This window comes from Stegodyphus dumicola, chromosome 10, assembly GCF_044657685.1.
Source record: "Stegodyphus dumicola isolate Sdum_Otavi_A_Nest chromosome 10, ASM4465768v1".
NCBI classification, from domain to species: Eukaryota; Metazoa; Arthropoda; class Arachnida; order Araneae; family Eresidae; genus Stegodyphus; species Stegodyphus dumicola.
In genome coordinates this window covers 144,407,345-144,428,269 of record NC_140777.1, presented here as the reverse complement: position 1 = coordinate 144,428,269, position 20,925 = coordinate 144,407,345, and the positions used below count along the sequence as shown (strand labels likewise).

Genomic DNA, 20,925 nt, shown 5'->3' with positions numbered 1-20,925 from the left:
TTGAAAAATATATATCTATAGATGTTCAAAAACTGCTACCTATGAAATTTTATTTCATTATATTTCTTTTTTTTTTTTTCCCCTAAAAATGTAATTAATTTTTTATTTGCACAAGAATTCTTGATATTTTATTATTACAGATGAGCCATTATTTAGATATTGCAGAAGTTCATATTGCAAAGCAAATTTCAATGAGATCTGAAGCATTTTTTCATGCAATGACATCCCATGATGCGTTAATGGACCAGCTAACCGATGTCATAAAATGCGTATGTGAATTAAGGTCAGTTTGTGAGTATTTAATTTCTATATACCGTTTTTCTAAGTGCTTATTTTAAAAATTAATTACTGTTATTTCATGTTACATTATTTATTCATTCCCTATATTGAATTTTTAATTAGTTAAAGTGTTTCTTTCTTTGTCATTATATCGGATAACTATAAAGCTCCCAAACTATAAGTTTAAAAATATATGCACTACATGAAAGCATTTATAAACTGCTGTGACACCACAAAATTGGCAGCACTAATTCTAATTTGCTATACTGCTAGAAATAGATGAATTAAACATGAATATGATGTAGTAGTTTATAAATTATTTTCTTGGGGCATATTTTGTAAATACTGTGTTAAAGATTTTGACGTAGGGATTTTTACATCCTATTCTCATTATCAGATCAATTTACTTCTTTGGTTTTGATCAACTGAAAATAGAAGTAGTTGCATGTTTGCATGAATGCATTTGTTAATATGGGCTTATGTATGTTCGGTTGTATATCTTGCAAAAATCAATAAAACTATTTACTAAAATCATATTTCCAGTCCCTTAAACATTTTCTTACTGTTTCTCCTATACAACAGCAAAACACTTCATGTATGAGAATTGTCAAAGACTTGAAGACACCTATTATGGGGAAAATATAGTTGCCATCAGTTATTTTTTTTACTTTACACAAATTAATAGGCAGTTGTAAAATCTTGTTCCCGTTCATTTTGATTTACACCATTATTATGTAGAGTATCAATTTTTTGGTTTGCAGTTGAATTCACAACTATACTGTGTTTTTTGGGGGGAGGAGAGACAGAAAGAAAAATAATTTATAGCTCTTTCCCCCCCCCCTGAGAGTGTGACAAAAAATAGTTTCCTATGTACTCATATAATCCGTAAATAGAAGATTTTCATTTGTTATTTTAATAATCTACTGTTTCAGATTTATATCCAAATGCTATTTTTTATTTGTTTAAAAAATAAATGGTCATCATTCATTAAATAAATGTATTATTTGGTATGCTTAATTGATTTTCCATTTTTATTCTCGATACCTGCCATTCAGTCATATTTGTTTCAAATGTCTCATAATTGTTGCTATAAAATGGACATTAGTTTACTAAATATTTTGTTGCTGTCATCCAGTAATAAACTGTCAAATGCAAATTAGCTTATAATTGGTAGTCAGGATATTCGATGTTTATACTACTGTCATCAGAAGGAATCGGGAATGTTTCCATAAAACAGAAGATTTCAAACCATTGGTCAATATGTATTGCATCCTCTTTCGAAGCTGAATGCAGTGCACTTACACCATCATTTTTTTTTTTTTTTAAATTTCAGTCCTCAAAACATGTTTGAAAGTCATTTTCATTAAAAACCTAAATGTGCAATGAATTTTCTTTCTTTCTTTCCTTCCCCCACTAAAGGTGTGTTAGGCCAGAATGGCTATTAGTCTTCAAATGTCATTTTGCGTTGAATCTCTAAAAGCTTTAAATCACTTTTCAAATTATTGCCCTGTATTATATTTAAAGAAATTAAATAATGAAGACTCTGAATGAACGTTTCTCGCACTGTGAAAAAACAACGATACCTAAACCCATCGAATTTTGAATAATACAGTCCTCCAGTTGAATATAGGCATCTGGAAACCTGAATTTTGAATTTGTTTTATTATCTGTTTCATATTTTGTAAAAATTTAATGAATTTTTGATTAAAGAACTCAACTGATTTCAAAGCAAGCTGTGGCAGTGTTGTATGGAATAAAGCATTTTGGCTAATCTTTGGAATATGATAACAGGTAGTTTGGAGACATTTTGGTAAGGTGATAAAGGTCACTAGCTAGGACTTTAATCTGAGAAGTACACAATTTGAATAACAGATTATTTTGTCTCAGAGAAATGAGAGATCATGACACATGTAATGTGACATTTTCCAGAAAATTCCGATCGTGATTTTAGCTAATAAGCACTTAGAAACAATTTCGCTGCTAAAGTGCAGAATCGCCCACTTATTTGTTTGGCGCTTTTTACAAGAGTGAGTTGGAGTTTTGTCAATTTACTTTGACTTTTTAAGTGAAAATAGGTCGATGTTACATGGATAAAGTCAAGAGTGTGCGCAATGCCATTTTTGTGTAATTCTGGGATGTTTTTTTAAGTGAAAATAGGTCAACGTGTATATGGATACCGTGTATGTGCATTTCTTAAAAACGCGGCAAGCAGTGGGTGATTCTGCACTTTCTCCCAATTTTGCACCTAATCTTTGTCATGATTAAGCACTTTTGTTTCATAAAAGTTCTGGTATAAGCGTAATTTGGCTAGCAGATTGTTGGAAAAAATGTTGAGTTAAAAAAAAAATATATGCCTTAACTTCGTGAAGACAAAATGGCATCTAAAAAAAACTAGCAGGTTGCTGTAATAGGGTTGGTCGCCAAAAAATCGCCAAGTTACCATAATCCGAAGATTCACCAGCATTTTTATTTCCAACATGTGAGACTGTCTATCGGAAATTCTAAAGTTATGCTGTTTTTAAATATTTTTAGCCCAAATGCTTACAAAACATGCATGAATGTATGCGTAAATAAATAAAACTAATCCTTTTTGGGTATAAAATAAAATTTGAAAGCTTTTTTTTTTTTTTTTCCCATTAGCAAATTTAAACTGGTGGCTGCAAAAAAGCAGTTTTAACTGAGAAAATATAAAAAAAGTCACATCTTGATATCAGATGAATATCGGAAGCTGTAAAGTACTCATATAATATTCTTTGCGAAAAGTTTGCACAGCTTGTCAAAGTTCATGCTGCAGGATGCTACAACTTAACAATCAACCCGAATCTTTTCTCTTTCAATCATGGTTTCTATGTTTAAAGTCAAATGAAACCAACCATCATGTTATTGATAAATCTCCTAGTAAGAAAATAAGTACTGATGCAAATGCCAAAGAAACTGCTGATTGCCTGCACTTCCTTGTTGTTTCCAGTCCTTCTGGCGAATTGCAAAAGATGTCTCCTTTCCTGATAAATAAATACATTCATTCATACGTAAGTGAGCCAAGGAACATAAAGTGTCTCCATTCTGGTGACCTGCTTATCGATACTGTTTCAGCCACCAGTCTGCCTCACATTCATGTCAAACCAAACTTGGACAAGTATCTATATCTGTGTTAGCATACAAAACAATCAACTTCTGTAGAGGCGTGACTCGGAAATTGACCTTCTGTTTGTTTCAGAAGAGTTTGTTTCCGAGTTAGCTGGCCAAAAGGTTTGTGCTGCTAAGTGGATTAAGATGCGTAAGGAAGTTAGTTGATTGACTCAAAATATTTGATCCTGACCTTCAGCTTGCCTGATCTGCCGAAGAATATCAAAGCTGGATATCTTAATTGCCCCATAAGACGTTATATTTCTAATCCTATGCAATCCTTCCTGTGACTTATCGGCCATTTCAAGATGTCGTGTTGTGGAACCCTGATGTGCACTGCTGCGGCATTGTGATTAAATTGCAAGGGTGACCATCCAGCATTTTCTCGTTCCTGTCCAAAATGGAAATCAGAAAAAAAAAAAAAAGTACAGATGCAAAAGTTACTAGGAACATCTTGTATGCTGAAGCCAGAAGGCTAGTTCAAAGCACACACCTTCAACCAAATATATTGTTACGGTTTTCTCTTCTGACACCAGTTGTTATGTTATTTTCTTCCTTCACGTTCGTACGGGATTCGTGTGGATTTGGAGTGAATAAGACAACACTTGATGAAGTATCGAAACGCACTTTATTGGCTAGTATTCTCAGGCAGCTCCAAAATCACTTTTACAGTAGTCGAACTGTTATAAACACGCTCTCTCATAGATTCGGATCTCTCATAGATTCATTCACACAATCTTGTCAGATGATTTGAAGATGAAATGTGTCAGTGCAAAGTATGACCCGTGGCTGCTGAATCCAGATCAAATGGAAACTCGGTAGTTAACTGCCGCAAATGTTTTGAAAAAAGCACAGAAGACCCAGCATTTCTTGAGACAATGGTTACTGGTGACGAGACCTGGGTGTATGCTTATGACCCAGAGACAAAGATGCAGTCATGTGAATGGCACAAAATGACCTCTCCTTCCTTGATCAAAGAAATCACATCATATCAAATCAAAAACAAAAGTTATGCTCATTGTGTTTTCGACACAATGAGATTCGATATGGTGCATCATGAATTTCAGTTAGTCAAATTGTTAATGACTCTTTTTACATTTGCAAAAAAATGTACATGTACCTCTTTTTACGTGCTAGTTTTGAAAAGACTGAGGGAAGCAAGGTACTCTTCTGTTATCAGGACTGGATTCAGAAATGTGTCTGTGCATGCACGTGTCTATGCATAGTGTGCATATGTGTGGGTGTAGACAGGCATACATACATATTGTTAATTTTTTTTTTTTTCTGACACCAGTTGTTACGTTATTTCCTTCCTTCACGTTCGTACGGGGTTCGTGTGGATTTGGAGTGAATAATAATGACACTTGATAATGAAGTATCAAAACACACTTTATTTACAAATATTATTCAGGACAGCTCCAAACACTTTTACAGTCATCAAAGATCTACATTAAACACGCCGGAACAATCAGCGACACAGCCTTCACACTATTGGGCAATAACAGTGGAGACAGCTTCACTGCAAAGCACCCGAGTACAGCTCACGACTCTGCTTGGTCGTTCTCGTTCTCGGAATGCCACATACTCTCTAGACTCTCTTTGCTACAACTGGCAATGCATTCGACGATACACAAGAGTATAGCTCTCAACACAGTCTAAGACAGAACTCGACGATGCACTAACTCGCGATATACTAAAAGACTCTCTTGATGCACTCAGCACTAGACTTCAAGACACGCGCTCAATGACTATCAGCTTGCTAGAGGAGGCACACACACTAACTGACTGCGGATCAGCAGGGTTTATATAGCTTTCGGTTTGTGTACGAGAACATTCTGGGGTAAGAATTCGTTCCAGAAGGTTCTCCATCCGTCCATGGTATATCGCCAAATGGGTCATTTCTCACCAAATGTGGCAACCCTGCCTTCCTTTGCCATTTTATGGCAACCCTAATGCTGCTTTGGGGGGGGCTATCTTACCACACCTGTACATTTCGTAACAGTATCATATGCCATTGTCCTCAAATCAACACATACCATTGCCACCCAAACTTCAATAAGTACACAGACTCCACCAAATAAAACCCAGCTGATTGCAAGTAAGAAAAGGAAATCCAACCCATGTCGTATAGGAAAAAGAAATAGTAATTCAAAGCAAACCCAAAAATACCTAACAAAGCCTTAGCAATAGCTCATTTGATGACATGGTGTCTGAATCTTTAGATTCAGATAGTATGAAAGTAGAGGAGGGGCTAGAAGTTTCCAAGTATCTACTTCCATGAAAAACTAAAAACCAGCACAGAAAGAACAAACATCAATCGTAATGGCCACCCTTGTTTCTTGGAACTGTCGTGGCTTCCATCACAATTTGCTCGACATCAAAAGTGTGGTCAATACTCATCATCCTGTGTGCTTGGCAATACAGGAAATAAATCTGAAACCAGAAGAATAAGCAAAACTTCAGAGGTTTTCGTTTGTCAGGAAAAATAATCTTGCATGTGAATGTGCCAGTGAAGGTTAAGTCTCCTTACCTCACTCGACTATCCATCAAATGCACTTCCTTTGATGACATCCCTCCAAGTTATCGCTACTCAAGCAAATTTTCATATTGTTGTTTCAGTCATTTCTCTTTATTTGCCTCCAAATGAGCACATTGATAAACAGAATTTAAATGGTGTTATAGAGCAGCTGCCTGAGCCCTTTATCATAGTTGGGGATCTTAACGGTCATAGTCCGCTCTGGGGAAGTTAAGACACAAATTCCCGAGGAAGACAAATTGAGCAGATGATTGAAGATCATAGTCTTTGTCTCCTAAATAATGGGCAGGACACATAATTCCATGAGCCTTCAAGGACATTCCATGCTCTCGACCTTGCCATCTGTTCACCATCTCTGTTGCCATTTTGAAGTTTTATTGTGGGAAATGATCTTTACAACAGCAATCATTATTCCAGTTTTTATCTCTTGCACGAAGAGGGGCAAACCCCATGTCCAGATCCCCTTGGTTCATACTTGATAGGGCAGACTGGGAACTCTTCTCTTCCACTGCAGAGCTCATAGAGAACAGCTTTCAGGACATCTTCTGTGCAGAGTCTTTATGTTGACTGTTACGAACTATCACTCCATTTGAGGTGTGAGGAGTTGTCTCTTTTATAGTATTAACTGTCTCAATATGACCATCTTTATAAACTGTGTTTACTTGATAGTATCTGTGACATTTTATTTGAAGCACGTAGAACACATTTACTGAGCATATCGATGATGCAGTTGAAGCAGTTACTAATACTATTATTCAGACAGCTATGCTGAACATCAGAAACATCAGAGGGAACATCAGAAAAATGCTTAAGCATTCGAAACCATGGTGTAATCGTGACTGTCATAAAGCACTGAAAAAACATAGGAAAGCATGAGGAATTTTTCGTAGATATCCTACTCATATCGATGTTGCTGTTGAAGCTATTACTAATACTATTATTCAGGCAGCTATGCTTTCGATTCCTAGAACATCAGGAAAAATACTAAAATATTCGAAAGCGTGGTGGAATCGCGACTGTCATGAAGCACTGAAAAAACAGAAAAAAGCATGGGGAATTTTTCGTAGATATCCTACTTTGCGAAACCTTATAGCGTTTAAAAGAGCCAAAGCAAATGTATGAAAAGTAAGATGGCAGAGCCAGAGCGATTCATGGATTTCATACATGTCATCAATAGCATTCTCTACGCCTAATAGGCAGGTTTGAAAAAGAGTTAGAAAAGTATACGGAATATATCAAGACCACTTATTTTCCTTTTTGGAAAAAGATGGCCAAGTGATTAGCTCCATGGAAGAAATTCCAAATACTATTGGTGAGATATTTGCTGTCATTTCTTCCAGCAGAAAGTATTCACCCACATTTCTATCAAGGAGCGCTTTGAGAGAAATCCCACTGCACTCAACTCTTTGAACTCTGAGCCCTATAATAGAGATTTTACTATGGTTGAGTTAAAGAGAGCTTTGTTCAAGACTCAAAGGTCTTCTCTGGATCTCGAAAGCATAGTTTACAAAGCACTGAAACACCTGTTCTACTGCTCTTCTCGCTCTTTACAATGGAGTGTGCAAGGAGCATAGTTTTCCCAGTGCATGGAAGAGAGCTCTTGTCATTCCTATTGCTAAGGCAGAAAAAGACCCAAGGAATCCCACAAACTATCAGCCAATTGCCCTTACAAGCTGTGTATGCAAGCTATTTGAAAAATGGTAAACAGCCGCCTAGTCTATTTGGAGAAGAATAATATAATATCGCCTTATCAAAGTGGTTTTCGAAAAGAAAGGACAACGATAGATAATATGCTGCTTTTGGAGACATCTATTCATAAAGCTTTTATAAGAAGAAATCACCTTGTCTCAGGGATTTTTTTTACATTGAGAAAGCTTGTGATGAGGCATGGAGATATGGTATACTTCGGGATCTTTATGATAGTGACTTGCATGGTAACCTACCATTTTTCATTAAGAATTTTTTGGAAGCTAGAAGTTTTCAAACAGGAAGAGAGTGTGCCTCAAGGCTGTATTCTTAGTGTAACCCTGTTCAGCTTAAAAATAAACTCAGTTTTAAAAGAGCTTCCTCCCACCATTTTAGGATCTTTATATGCTGATGACCTACAAATTAGCTATCAAGGAGCAGATATGAGACATGTAGAGAGGCAGCTCCAGATCGCTTTGAACAGGATCCAGGAATGGGCAAACAAGCAAGGATTTACTTTTTCGAAACAGAAGACTGTGTGTGTCCACTTTTGTAGAAAGCGAGGTTTCCATCCTGAGCCCGAATTATAACTCAGTGGGTCAGTGATTCCAGTTGCACCTGAAGTAAAGTTTTTAGGGGTGATGTTCGACCGAAAATTGATTTTCTCATGTCGTAAACCTGAAAAAAAAAGTGTACGAGAATTTTAAATGTTTTAAAAGCCCTGGGGTGCAGAGCGTTGCTCTATGTTTCTTATTTACTGAGCTCTTGTTCACTCTAGACTGGACTACAGCTCAGTTGTTTACGTATCCACTCGGTCTTCAGTGCTGTTAAAACTAGATCCTGTTCATCACCAAGCTCTGCAGATTTGTTCTGGTGCTTTCAGGACATCTTCTGTCCAGAGTCTTTATGTTAACTGTTACGAACTATCACTCCATTTGAGGTGTGAGGAGTTGTCTCTTTTATAGTATTTTATAGTATTAACTGTCTCAATATGACCATCTTTATAAACTGTGTTTACTTGATAGTATCTGTGACATTTTATTTGAAGCACGTCCATCCTGTGTGCCTTCTTTTCCTATAAGGGTTTGTCCTCTCATTGAAGAACTCTCCCTGTCTGATATGTCCTCACAAGCAGTACAGCATTTTGAAATCCCACCTTGAAAAAATGCAGGAATCCAGCTCCTTAATATTTTCCACTATTTTGTCAAAACTACCACTAATGAGATTGTTCTACAGACAGATTTTTGCTGAGCACAAGCATAGGTAATTTTATCTTTCCATATATGCAAATGGATCTAAGTCATGTTGGGATGTTGGTCATGCTGGGATGGCATTTATAATTGGTGACCACATGGGAGGGGGCAGATGTTTAGACAACACTTCCTCAGTCTTAGCCTCTAAACTGACTGCCATATATTGTGCACTTTTATACATCTCAAGGCTACACCATAAAAAATGTATTATATACAGACTTGTACAGTGCGTTGAAGGCTTTAGAATCTTTTTCCAGCACTGATAATCCTGTGATAGTTGATGTACTGAAGTTAAATATAAACTTAGCAAGTCTTTGATATGAAATTCTATACTGCTGGGTTCCCGGACATACAGAAATAAAGGGTAATGAGCTTGCAGATATCACAACAAAATCTGCTGTTGGACTGTCCGGTTACATCATCCCTTTGAGAGATATTAGTCGTGTCATCAAACAAAGGATCCTAAAAAAAATGGCAACAACTTTGGAACTTTCAATCTTGTAACAAGTTAAGAAGAGTGAAGCCTAAAATAAAGCATTAGGATTTACTAGAAATCGTAAGAAAGAAGTTCTTTTGACTCGCCTGAGAAGTGGCCACACTAGAGCGACACATAACTATCTATTGAAAGATAAGAATGATCCTGTTTGTCTTTTTGTGTGTCAATATTTTAATAGTCTTCGTTAGAAGTATTTTAATAGCTGTGACTTGCCTCTCGACCATTTAGTTGGAAGAGAGGTCGTTACCAATTTGTTTCACTACCTGAAAGAAACAGGTCTCTATTATTTAATTTGATTTTGTGTTAGATTCCATTTTAGAATTTTGATGCTATGTAGTTTAATGAATCAGATGTTTTATGATTTTACATCTATACTGCATATATCATTATTTGAATCGTAATCAGCAGTTCATCCAACCATTTATAATTTTGCTACTAGTCTCGATTTTATAAGATTACTGTTGTTTTTAAACTTGCCTTTTATCTAACAGATGTACAATAGTTTTTGTGTTAAAGAACGAATCCTGTGTTTGGTGCATATGGTCTTTAGAGTTTTGCACCAGAAATGCATTACCACTACCACCTTTCACATGCCCTTTTTAAATAAATCATTCCTAGTACTTTTCGATAATGGTAAAAGCAGTTCACATGTCTTAAAGTGCATGAAAGAAATATTTGTTTTGTCTGTGCATCTTCTATGTACATCATCTATGCATGTCATCTATCCTTGGAGTGCATTATGAAGAATATGTTCCTCATTATGAAGATATGTCATCTTCGACATTGTAGTCATTGCAAAACCATTCATAAGTTAATATTATTTTTCAAATGGGTAGTGGAAATGTAATAAAACTTGTAAATATATCATATTGATATATAAAGTAAGAAAAAATCTGAAATGTAAGAACCTTGAAATTTTTTTAATGGTGTAACTTTTTTCAAATCATTTTTTCTTTAATAATTCTTCCTAATGATTGGTGATTTTTTCATTACTTATACAGCATTTGCTAGTTTAATCTGATTTTTGAATTTAAATTATAAAATATTTGTCTAAAAATATTTGTGAGATTTAATTTATTGACATAATATAATAATAAAGCAATCATACTATTAAAAATTTTTGTGTTTCTGTGTGCCTTTAAATAATTGTATAATTAGCTTGTGTTTTAACAACTACTAGAGTACAAAATCTTTAATCCGGACTCATCGGGACTTTGGCAATTCCGGATTAGGGGTTTTTCCAGATTATAGATCATCAATTTAAATTTGGTAAGATGGCATGCAGAAATTAAAGATATGAAACCGTAATTTATGAAATAAAGAGCAATTATGATCTAAAGGGTATCAAAATTTACAAAAAAAAAAAGCTTAATACTTATTTGTTTACTTTATTAAACATTTCTTTCAATGTAAGTTGTTTAAGTTGCTTCATTTTATGTGCTAATACTTTCTCTTTAATTCTATAAACAGACATAATTTCTTGTTCAGTTACAAAGTTTCGCTGTTCAAGTCCTGTAATTGCTGTGCCGAGAATACCGACTAACTTATCAATCGAAGTTTTTTTGTTTTCACTAACCTCTCTGTCTCTTTCTTCATGCCTTTATCCATTTTTTTGCAGCAATTCCACTTTTTGTATGATGGACATTGAAACATGCTTTCACTTTGTAGATCCTTTGGAAGCTCCAGAATCAGAAACTCTTTTTGACATAATTGAAATTTCAAGCTTACTTTTTATAAAATTGCTCTAACAGTCTGCAAAAAATAATAAGCCAGATCCAATTAGAAGATTAAGGAACAACGCAATCTGCAACATTAACTGAAATAGATAATTTTAGCCTAGCTTATACCATCCGTTATACATTAAACGTGCATGTGTAAACGTATTATGCACGTACGCAAACGCTACGCATATGCTCAGAAATTTTGTAGCTTTGAGGTCCGGATTATGGACGTCTGGACTAAAGACTTTGTACTGTATAATGAAATTTTAATGTATTAAGAATTTTTGGAAAGAAATTTAGGTTTCTTATTTTGTAAACTACATGATGAATTAATTAAGTAAATTATGTGCCTGAAATAATTTTCTGTCATCAACTACTTTGTTTTATGATGCTTTTTGCATGCTGAGTGTCTGTTCTGATCAGTGAAAACTTGTCACTAAGATAGATGATGCCTATTTACATGAGAATAAATCTAAATAAAAACATAATTCTAAATTTATGCCAAATTACATGAGAATAAATGCTTATTCTGCTTACTTCTTCCTAGACTGAACAATTTGATTGCATGATGTTTGGGGGAAGTTTTCCTTTCTGTAATATAAATAAGAGCTGTTCTGTTTAATAAAGTCCAGACATTTTTTTTTTTTTTTTTTTTTTTCCATAGGTATATAATCATAGTGTGTGCAATAAGAAAATCTGCTCAGAATAGCTATAATAATTTTAAGTTAAACATTTTCCAGATGAAAAGTGAAGACCTTGTCTAAAAAATTTCAGTTGATAAACTTTTATAATATAGTAGTCATCTAAATAAGTTAATGGAAGTGGGTACAGGAAGGAATGCTGTTTGAAGGTTTAAGGATGTTAAGTAAAAATTAAAGTCATAAAAATAAATTTATTTCCATGATTACATTTTCACTGTTTAGATGACTGCTGCATTATAAAAGACTGTCAACTGAAAATTTAATATAATATCTTCCTTGCTAGTTTTGAATTTTAAATATTATGATAAAGGAATGTCAACATCTCTCTCTCTCTCTCTCATGCATATGGAAAAATATATTAAGAGCAAAAATAGAAATTGGTATTCTCTATTAATCAGGGAAACTAGTATTTTATACTGGAATTTTTATTTTTATGTATTTCTTAGATTTTATTTGTCAGTTTGATCTTTCTTTATATTTTTCTGTAATTCTCTGTGTTGCCACTATATATTATTTAATTATTTGATATATTTGGATTTTTTTTTTCAATGATTTGAATGTTATCCAAATGAATGGAAGGTTATGAAAATGAAGAAAAAAATGCATAAAATCTTTGTCAATTACTAACATTTATGTAATAATTTATGAATGTACTTAGTAGTACAAGTTTTGCACATTAATGTGGAGCCTATAAAGTACTCTTTATTCCAGGGAAAGGATACATGTAATTGAAGATGTTTTAGTCACAGGACCTATGAAAATTATGCGACTTAAACGAAGACAGAAAAATATACTTGAAATCGACAAAAAGGTAAGCCTGTTTTATTTTTTGGTATTATAATAAAAATCACTAATTTCTTACATTCTGTTCTGGGTATCTTGAGTCTAAAAGTAGATACATATTTAATATAGTTGTCAGGTTCCTTTATGTTAATTCACTAGTTATTTTATATATTGGATCTATACACACTTTCTGTCTTCCCATGAGAAAGCAAATTATTTCCTGTGTCTTTAAGGTTAGGTTTTTAGCTTGTAAGACAAGCATGTTCTACTTCAAAAGTTCTCGTCTTCAGCCTTGTATTATAATTGCTGACAGTTGAATTCCACAGTAGTAAGAGTGAATTTCATGTTAATTTAATTGTGTAATCTTCAGCTAATAATTTATTTGAATTTAAATTTTACATATGACTTACTGTTACTTTAAGTTATCTTGCCACAAGTGGTTGGCTGAGTTGTAAACACAAAGAGTGTCTTCTCTCTTTTTATTTAGTTTTAAATAAAAGGTCTTTTACACATTTCTCAAGTTTTTGTTGTTACTTCAGACTTGGTAATAATTTGCTTAATGTCTACCAAGAGTTTAGACACTTTGGATAATTGCTAAGAACACTAAACTCTATATATTAGTGAAAAACTTACATTGTGAAAAGGAAAAGCAGTTATTGTTGTTCATAATTCAGGACAAAAAAAGATGGGTCTCTAAAAGACAGGAATTTTTTTGGTAATATTTAATAAGATTCTATACATGCCAATATATTTTTTATTGATTTCAGGATGCGAGGTATTACTCTAGATGATAACTGATTTTTATTTGAAGACTGCGTTGCTTCAGATATACATTTTAGAATATTAGTTCACCTTGTTTTCCTCTGTTTTGTTGAGAGTGATAGTTTTATGGCAACATTGCACTCATTGAAAACACTGGATGTAACTGAATAACATGAATTTTAAGGAATCTTCACCTAAGGCATAACAGAATGAATAATGAACACAAATATGTGAAGCTATAACCATAACAAGGGTAGATGGATAATTTTGTAGAATTGCAGCGGAACCAACTGTGACTGCTTTTCCTTTATGGTGACTGTCTAGCATTATATCTATTGGGTCCACTTGGCATTATGTTCATCGGCTGGCACTTAAGATACACGATTTGATGAAATGATTCATACTGGTTACTGGAATCCCAATACTGTAATCAACTCCTTTTGCTGCTCATGTCTTTGATGCTACAACATCATCAGCATTCCTTGCCATGCAATACTATGCCATGATGACGAGAAGCACTACTACACAGTCTGGCTTCCACTGGAGATTAAACATAGTTTTGCTTTTCCTTTTCAGCACTGTGCAGGTGTGGAAATGCAAATTTCCTAACATCTTCTTATGAAAGTATGAAGATACTTTTTGATTTTATTTTGGTAATAGCATTTCATTTTTAATATACCAAATTGTTACTGTTTACTGATTCTTTTGATACTATATAAGATTGTCAATAAATGGTAGCTTGCAGAATTTTTTGCAAGGGAAAATGCACATGAATTATCAGATACTGGAACCAGAACAGAGTTTATATTTCACCATTTTGAAGAATATAGTGAATCATGTCAATCTTTCTTAAAGAATAAGTTTTGCGTACTGTCTTTTAAATTTTGCCTAATTTTAAGCTGAAATAACTTGGATTTTACATATAGTGTCCCAATATGATTTTCATATTATTCATAAATAAAACTTATAATACTAATATTTTTTTTAACAAAATTTTCTTAATTAGGTTTTGGACTTTTTGTACAAATTTGTGTTTTTTAAATAAAATTGTATGCATTTATATTAAAAAAATACCTTGTTAAATAAAAACTTTTTGTTTAAATTTTTGGTACTTTTTTTGTTTTCAGACTCAGATTTAGAAATGTATATATATACATACACACACACACACACACACACGTACGTACCCTTATGTACATATATACATGCACACATACATATAAGCATGCATCCTCAATATGAAAATTTTATATTTTTAATAATAAAAATTTATTACTTCCCTGTTATTGGAATGAATGTTTGCATACATAATTACGTATATATGTATCTATGTATGTGTGTATACACATATACCTGCACATACATGTATATATATATATATAAAATGTTGTATGATCTTAAATTCACTTAGTGTGAAATCAAGTTATTCTACTACTTGCACAATAGCTGCAAAGTAAGTTAATAATAATTTATTTACTAAAGAAATATTACTTTTTCTGGCCTTTTATATCTTCATGTACATTCCCTTTTCTTATTATGTATATTTTAAATTTAAATTTTTATTTTTTGATTTGTTTTTGCAAAGATTACATTATATTTCTTATATTTCATAATTTTCTAATGTTTATTCCAATTACTTTGAGTTCTATTTCATAATGCCAATTTCCAATGTTTAATTTTTTACAAATAGTTGAATTAAAATGCATAAACACGAGGGTGTCGGGGGATAAATCAAAAAATCACTGCATAAATTGCTTTTCACTCAAAATTGAATTAGCGAAAATGCTTAATCAGAATGAGTTCTTTGGTGCTGTGCATTGGTTCTTGATCCCTTCAATTCACGGAAATATTTGGCCTAACTTAAATTGCCAGTTTGGCATTGCCTTATTACTTGAGAAAAGGACGAAACACCTTCGTATTTATTTCTTAATTATTGTACATTGAACGGGAGTTGGTTTGTTCCCCGTGAAAAGTCAACTAATTTCCGATCAATGGCAATGATTACTTGCTCTTAATTTAATTACTTGCCTTTAATTTAATTTCTTATTCAACTGAAATTTTGTTATTCATGATTTAATTCAAGTCCCCATTAAACATTTTTAACAATTTACATTCAAATTACTTTAAAACAATTTTTGGAATTAAACTTACTAACTATGGATTCACTCTTTTAGATAATTCTACTAAAATTAATCTTAGGAGATAATATAATCAATATTTCTTTAGTAAATATATATATATAATTTCCTTACATTTGTTTATGTTTATATGTATAGTTACAAAGCATTTTTTTAAACATAATATAATCATGCCTAGTATTCATGCATTAAGCTGCTGAAAAATTATCAGTAAAGACATAAAGTAAGAAATTTTGAACCAATTTTTCACAAAGACCAAAAATTTGAAACTTATAAGTAATAAATTTCATAATATATGTAAAAAGGAATTTAGGAAATGCTAAAACTAAAATACTTCAAACAAGTAATACCCTAATTAAAAAAATCAATGAAATTTAAAGAATATAAAAGAAGAGGAATTCAGACAACTTCAATGTCACTTCGTCAGGAGCAGGAACATTGAAATCTCTCTTCCATAAAAAAATCCTTGTTTTCTGTATTAAGAATTAGCAGATGAACCATTCTAATGTATTTTAATTATAATAGTTACCCAAAAATTCTCTCTTCTCCCCAAAGCAAAGAAAAAACAAAGTAAATTCAAATCAAAATTTTACCTTTAAACAAAGATAACTTTGTCCAAAGAATTGAAAATGTGTGTGAAATAATAAAATACTTTAGTGAAAATTTCAAATCAAAATTCTGCCTTTAAACTCAATTCTATGGATAAAGTCCTCTTTGTTGAAAAGTAAAATTTTGATTTGAATTTTTCACTAAAGTATTTTAATATTTCACTTACGTTTTCAATTCTTTGGATAGAGTTCTCCTTGTTTAAAGTTAAAATTTTGATTTGAATTTACTTTGTTTTTTCCTTGCTTTGCGGAGAGGCCAGAATTTTTGAGTGAACTATCTATATATATAAAGAAGAAAGTCTCTCTGTGCATGTGTGTGTTTGTTCACTAATAACTCAGTCATAGCTCTATAGCTATCTATCATCACCAAACTTTCTACAATTCTTTTCTGGGTCCTGGAAAAGGTTGACACCCACTTTTTTTTCAAAAATCAGTAGCTAAAATTGGAGATATTAATTAAAAACTAAAAAAAACAATGATTTTCGCCCTCATTTTTCCGAGTGGAAACAGTCTCGGAAGCTGACGATGAAAATCTGCTTTATTTTGAAAGTTGTTGCCACTGCTCCCTTTCAAACCGTAGAGTTTGTTAGTAAAAAATTTCACAATGAGTTTTACAATGAAATAAAAATAACATTGGCAAACGTTAAATACCTTATTCCCCATTCCTGAAGTTCGTGGGAAGCCATTTTGCCTGCGTATGACTTTAATCAGCTGAGATATTAATTAAGAACTCTGAAAATATTAATTTTTGCACTCAATTTTTTTTTCTAGTGGCAATGGTGTGGTGCGTTGGAGATAAAAATGCTTTATTTTGAAAAGTGTTGCTACTGCTCACTTTCAAATTGTAGAGTTTATTAATCAAAAATTTGTAAGTTTTACAAAATCTATATATATAAGGAAGAATGCCTGTTTGTGTGTTTGTTCACGTTATTGATTTCTGATCAATTCTGATAAATGTTTTGCCACATTTAATCGACTAAAATTGAATGTAGGTGAAATATTGGATGGAGCTTGAGGTATTTCGACCATTTGATTAGAAAGATGAAAATCATTAAAAACTGCATGCCATTGTTGCTGATATAATGAGAGAGAATTAGTTTATTTTTCTATCAAATTTTTTTATGTGTGTTCCATATCGCATCAGACTGAAAATTGTATGACCATGAATCGTATTTTTTGCATCATTATTAGAGAAGGAGTATAGCGGTATCGTTCTTTCTGTTGTTAGATGCATTACTCTAAATCTAAACTTAACTGCCATTGGGTACTTTCACTAGTTATTATTAAAATACATTGGAATGGTTCATTGGCTCATATTCCGGATACAGAAAAGCAAGGATTTTTTTATGGAAAAGAGATTTCAATTTATTTCAGTGTTCCTTCTCCTTACGAAGTGACATTGAAATTGATTGAATTCCTCTTCTTTTATATTCCTTATTCTTTAAATTTCATTAATTTTTTCAATTAGGGTATTACATATTTGAAATATTTTAGTTTTAGCATTTCTTAAATATCTTTTCACATTTATAGGATTTTGTAAAATTTATTACTTACGAATTTCAAATTTTTGGGCTTTGTGAAAAATTAGTTCTAAATTTCTTACTTTATGTCTGATATGTATATAATATATATATGTATATGTAATGAAAATAAATTTAGAAGCACTGATGTAGGAAAACTGAGACGTAAAAAACATAGCAGTGTGGTTTGGCGTAGAATGTAGATCCATATTTAAGAGGAAGAATTTTGATTGCATGGAATGCTAATCCATAATGAATAAGGAGCTTGGCTGTCAAGGCAGATTAAATTCCATTTTTATTCAAATTCCAGTTTGTGGCTACAGTTTACTTGGCACTTTAATCGTGTCTATTCAAGAACATTACATTTTTGAGTACCTTAGCAGCAACAAAGGTGGAAGCAAAGTTGCAGCTTGACTGCAGGAAAGCTGAAGCTAAAAGTGTGTAATTATCCAATATGGAGGCTCACCAACAGAAGGTTTTGGTTTAGATTAAAAAGGTTTCAGTTCTCAAAATTTTTAGTTCAGGTTCTGAGTTAGCTACTTCATCAGCGTTATGCAAGCCATGCAAATGGATGTAGAAATGATGCAGTCCAGAAACATTATTGCAATTATTAGAACACAGAGAGAAAATACTAAAAGTAAAAATGAAGAATTGAAAGTGTATTGTTAAGTTGAATTGTAAAGCTGTTATACATATTTTTTATCTTGTATATATACATAAGTACATACATACATATATTTCTGAATCCAGTCCCCAATAATAGAAAAGTAACAAATTTTTATATTAAAAATTAGTTGAGATGATATCATTAAAAAAAACTAAAGGAAAAATTAGAAAGCGTTGCAGCATATGTTATAAATTTCTAAATCAATTTGTGAATTATTTGCAGTCCAGATGAAACAAGTTGAATGTAACTGCAATTAACAGTTATAAAAATATTTTTTATTTTAACAGTAATAAGAATATATTAATCTATGCATAAGAATATTTTTCTGTTCTTTTTCCCTTGTTAATAAACAAGATAATATAATATTCATAACATGATGTATTGGAATGTTTTATGTATGACATGAATCTGAATCATGTTTAATTCAATTTATAAGCAACTTCTTGAAGATATGTTAATAACTTTTTTCACTTCTTATGATTATCTTGGAGTTTGAGTATCACTTTGAAAAAGATATCTAATCATTGCATTATATATTGATCTTTGGATGTGCAAGTTTATTATTATTACTTTTATATGTATTTTGCAGCTGAATCTCATATCTACTGTGCATCAAACACAGCCAACTATTCAAAAATTACTTAACACTTCTGATTTTGTTGGTGCTCTAGATATGATATATACAACACAGGATGTCTTAGCTCAAGAATTAAGTGGTATTCATAGTTTTAGGTAAATTTTCTATTATTGAATTTTAATTTCTAATTTCTTAATTTATTGGTGTTAAGCAATGTTGGTAATGCAGGAAGAAAATGTGAAAAAAAAAATGAATTTGTAAATATCTTAGAAAAAATTTATGCTATTTTTGATTTAGAGAAAAGTTTGATAAAAATAGACGTAAATTTTATTTTATCACTTGTATGGTGTCCAATTTCTTTGAATTACCTAGATGTTATACAAATTTTAAAGTTAAGATGATTTAGAAAACTTGAATGGCAATGAAGATTAAGAATAATTTCAAACTGTGGAATGCCACTGATTGTCTCTTCCTCTTTATAAATGCACCCTACATACAGAATATAGTATCACAATTTCTGACCCTTGAAATGAATTATAGTGAATCTGCAAATGATATCAATTTTTAACTAGTGATTTTTATGGATTTTCTGAGTGGTAAAATTCAAAGGATATATATAAATTCCAACTTTTATTTAGTGTCGATTTTAAATGTATTTATTTTGCACAGAAATTTTGTCTGTTGGCATATATAAAGATATCTTTATTTGAAATCAGCATTCAACTAGAACTCAATTTTGCTGAATTTTAAAAATAACATACTTCTTTTTCATCTCTTGCAGAGCTGCCAACTATCTTGATAAAATAAAGAGATTCCTAATTTCATATTTCCCAGCAGATCTCCCATTTTTTAATTTTTTAAAATTTATATCATCTCTTTCAAATGTACGAAAAGTTCTCTACACGAACTGTTGATTTTAAAATGCCAAGAGGAACACTGTAAAGAAAATTTTATAGACAAATGGTTGTAACAAAAGTTTTCCACAAAAAATGTTCTTAAAAAAGTTAGAAAAAAAAAAAAAAAAAAAAAAAAAAAAAACATGAAAGCAGTACCTTTATTGCAGGTAGTAATCACTACCCAAATCTATGATTTTCTGCCAATGTTTTGGTAGGTTCTGCAAGCCTTCAGTCCGGAAACTTGGTGGCCACGAGTCCAAAAACAGATCAACCTCATTTCAGACATCCTGAGCAGAATGAAAGATACCACCAGCTAGATGTAACTACAGGTGTGAAAAAAGGTAGAAGTCCAAAAGAGTGATGTCGGGGCTATATGATGGGTGTGACAAAATGTCCCATTCGAGTCTGTACAGAGTCCATTCGGTGAATGCAGACTCGTGTAGTCTTGCATTATGTTGATGTAGAATTACCTTTTTGTCCCAGAACTCAGTTCATCGTTTTTCCTTAAAAGCAGCTTCAACCTGGACTAGCATCTCGCTGTACACATTACTGTCAAGGTTTTTACCTTTTTCCAGATACTCTTTGTGGATAATACCATGATCTTTTTGTTAGTAAAATTGTGCTTTGTGATGCTGCCAACAGGCTCTCACCGGGTGCAGAACAACCCCCTTTTTGACCTGTGTTGTGGAAGTAAATCCATTTTTCATAATAAGTGATGATGATCTGGCCCGAAATTTTTTCCTTCCATTGATATTCGAGCAGATTAGTGCAGATCTGAACACGTCTGTCCTTATCTGCTTAAGTTAGCCCATGCGGCACCCAGAGATTGAACTTGGTACGCCAAATTTATGCGTTGCACAGCGCGACTAATGGACATGGCACTAACATCTAACTCCTTAGCAAACTCTCGAGTGGTTGCATACTAATCTTCTTCCACCAGTTCTCACAGGTGGGCCTCATCAACATCAGCGGCCGGCCACAGGACTCTGCTGCTTGAGTGTCATAGTCCTTGTTTTGGAACATTTGGGACCAAACCTTCACAGTGTCATATGATACAACATTAGTACCTAAAGTTATGGATATGATTGGGTAACATTCTATAGCTGACTTCTTGCAACAGAACTGGAAGTAAATGATAGTTCTAATCTGGAAGCATGATGGTTCCATTTCAGACAC

The 20,925-nt window shown here is 32.6% G+C and overlaps 1 protein-coding gene across 4 annotated transcripts in view; it reads left to right on the top strand.

Annotated features, from left to right (window-relative positions):
• Positions 1-20,925, top strand: part of scat (VPS54 subunit of GARP complex scat) — a 132,028-nt gene that overhangs the window by 34,021 nt on the left and 77,082 nt on the right. For all 4 annotated transcript variants that reach the window (XM_085825638.1, XM_085825637.1, XM_085825636.1 and 1 more), the window contains exons 6-8: positions 141-283; positions 12,510-12,609; positions 18,866-19,008. In XM_085825638.1, coding sequence (XP_085681764.1) covers positions 141-283; positions 12,510-12,609; positions 18,866-19,008 — 386 coding nt within the window. The remainder of the gene's footprint in view (positions 1-140; positions 284-12,509; positions 12,610-18,865; positions 19,009-20,925) is intronic.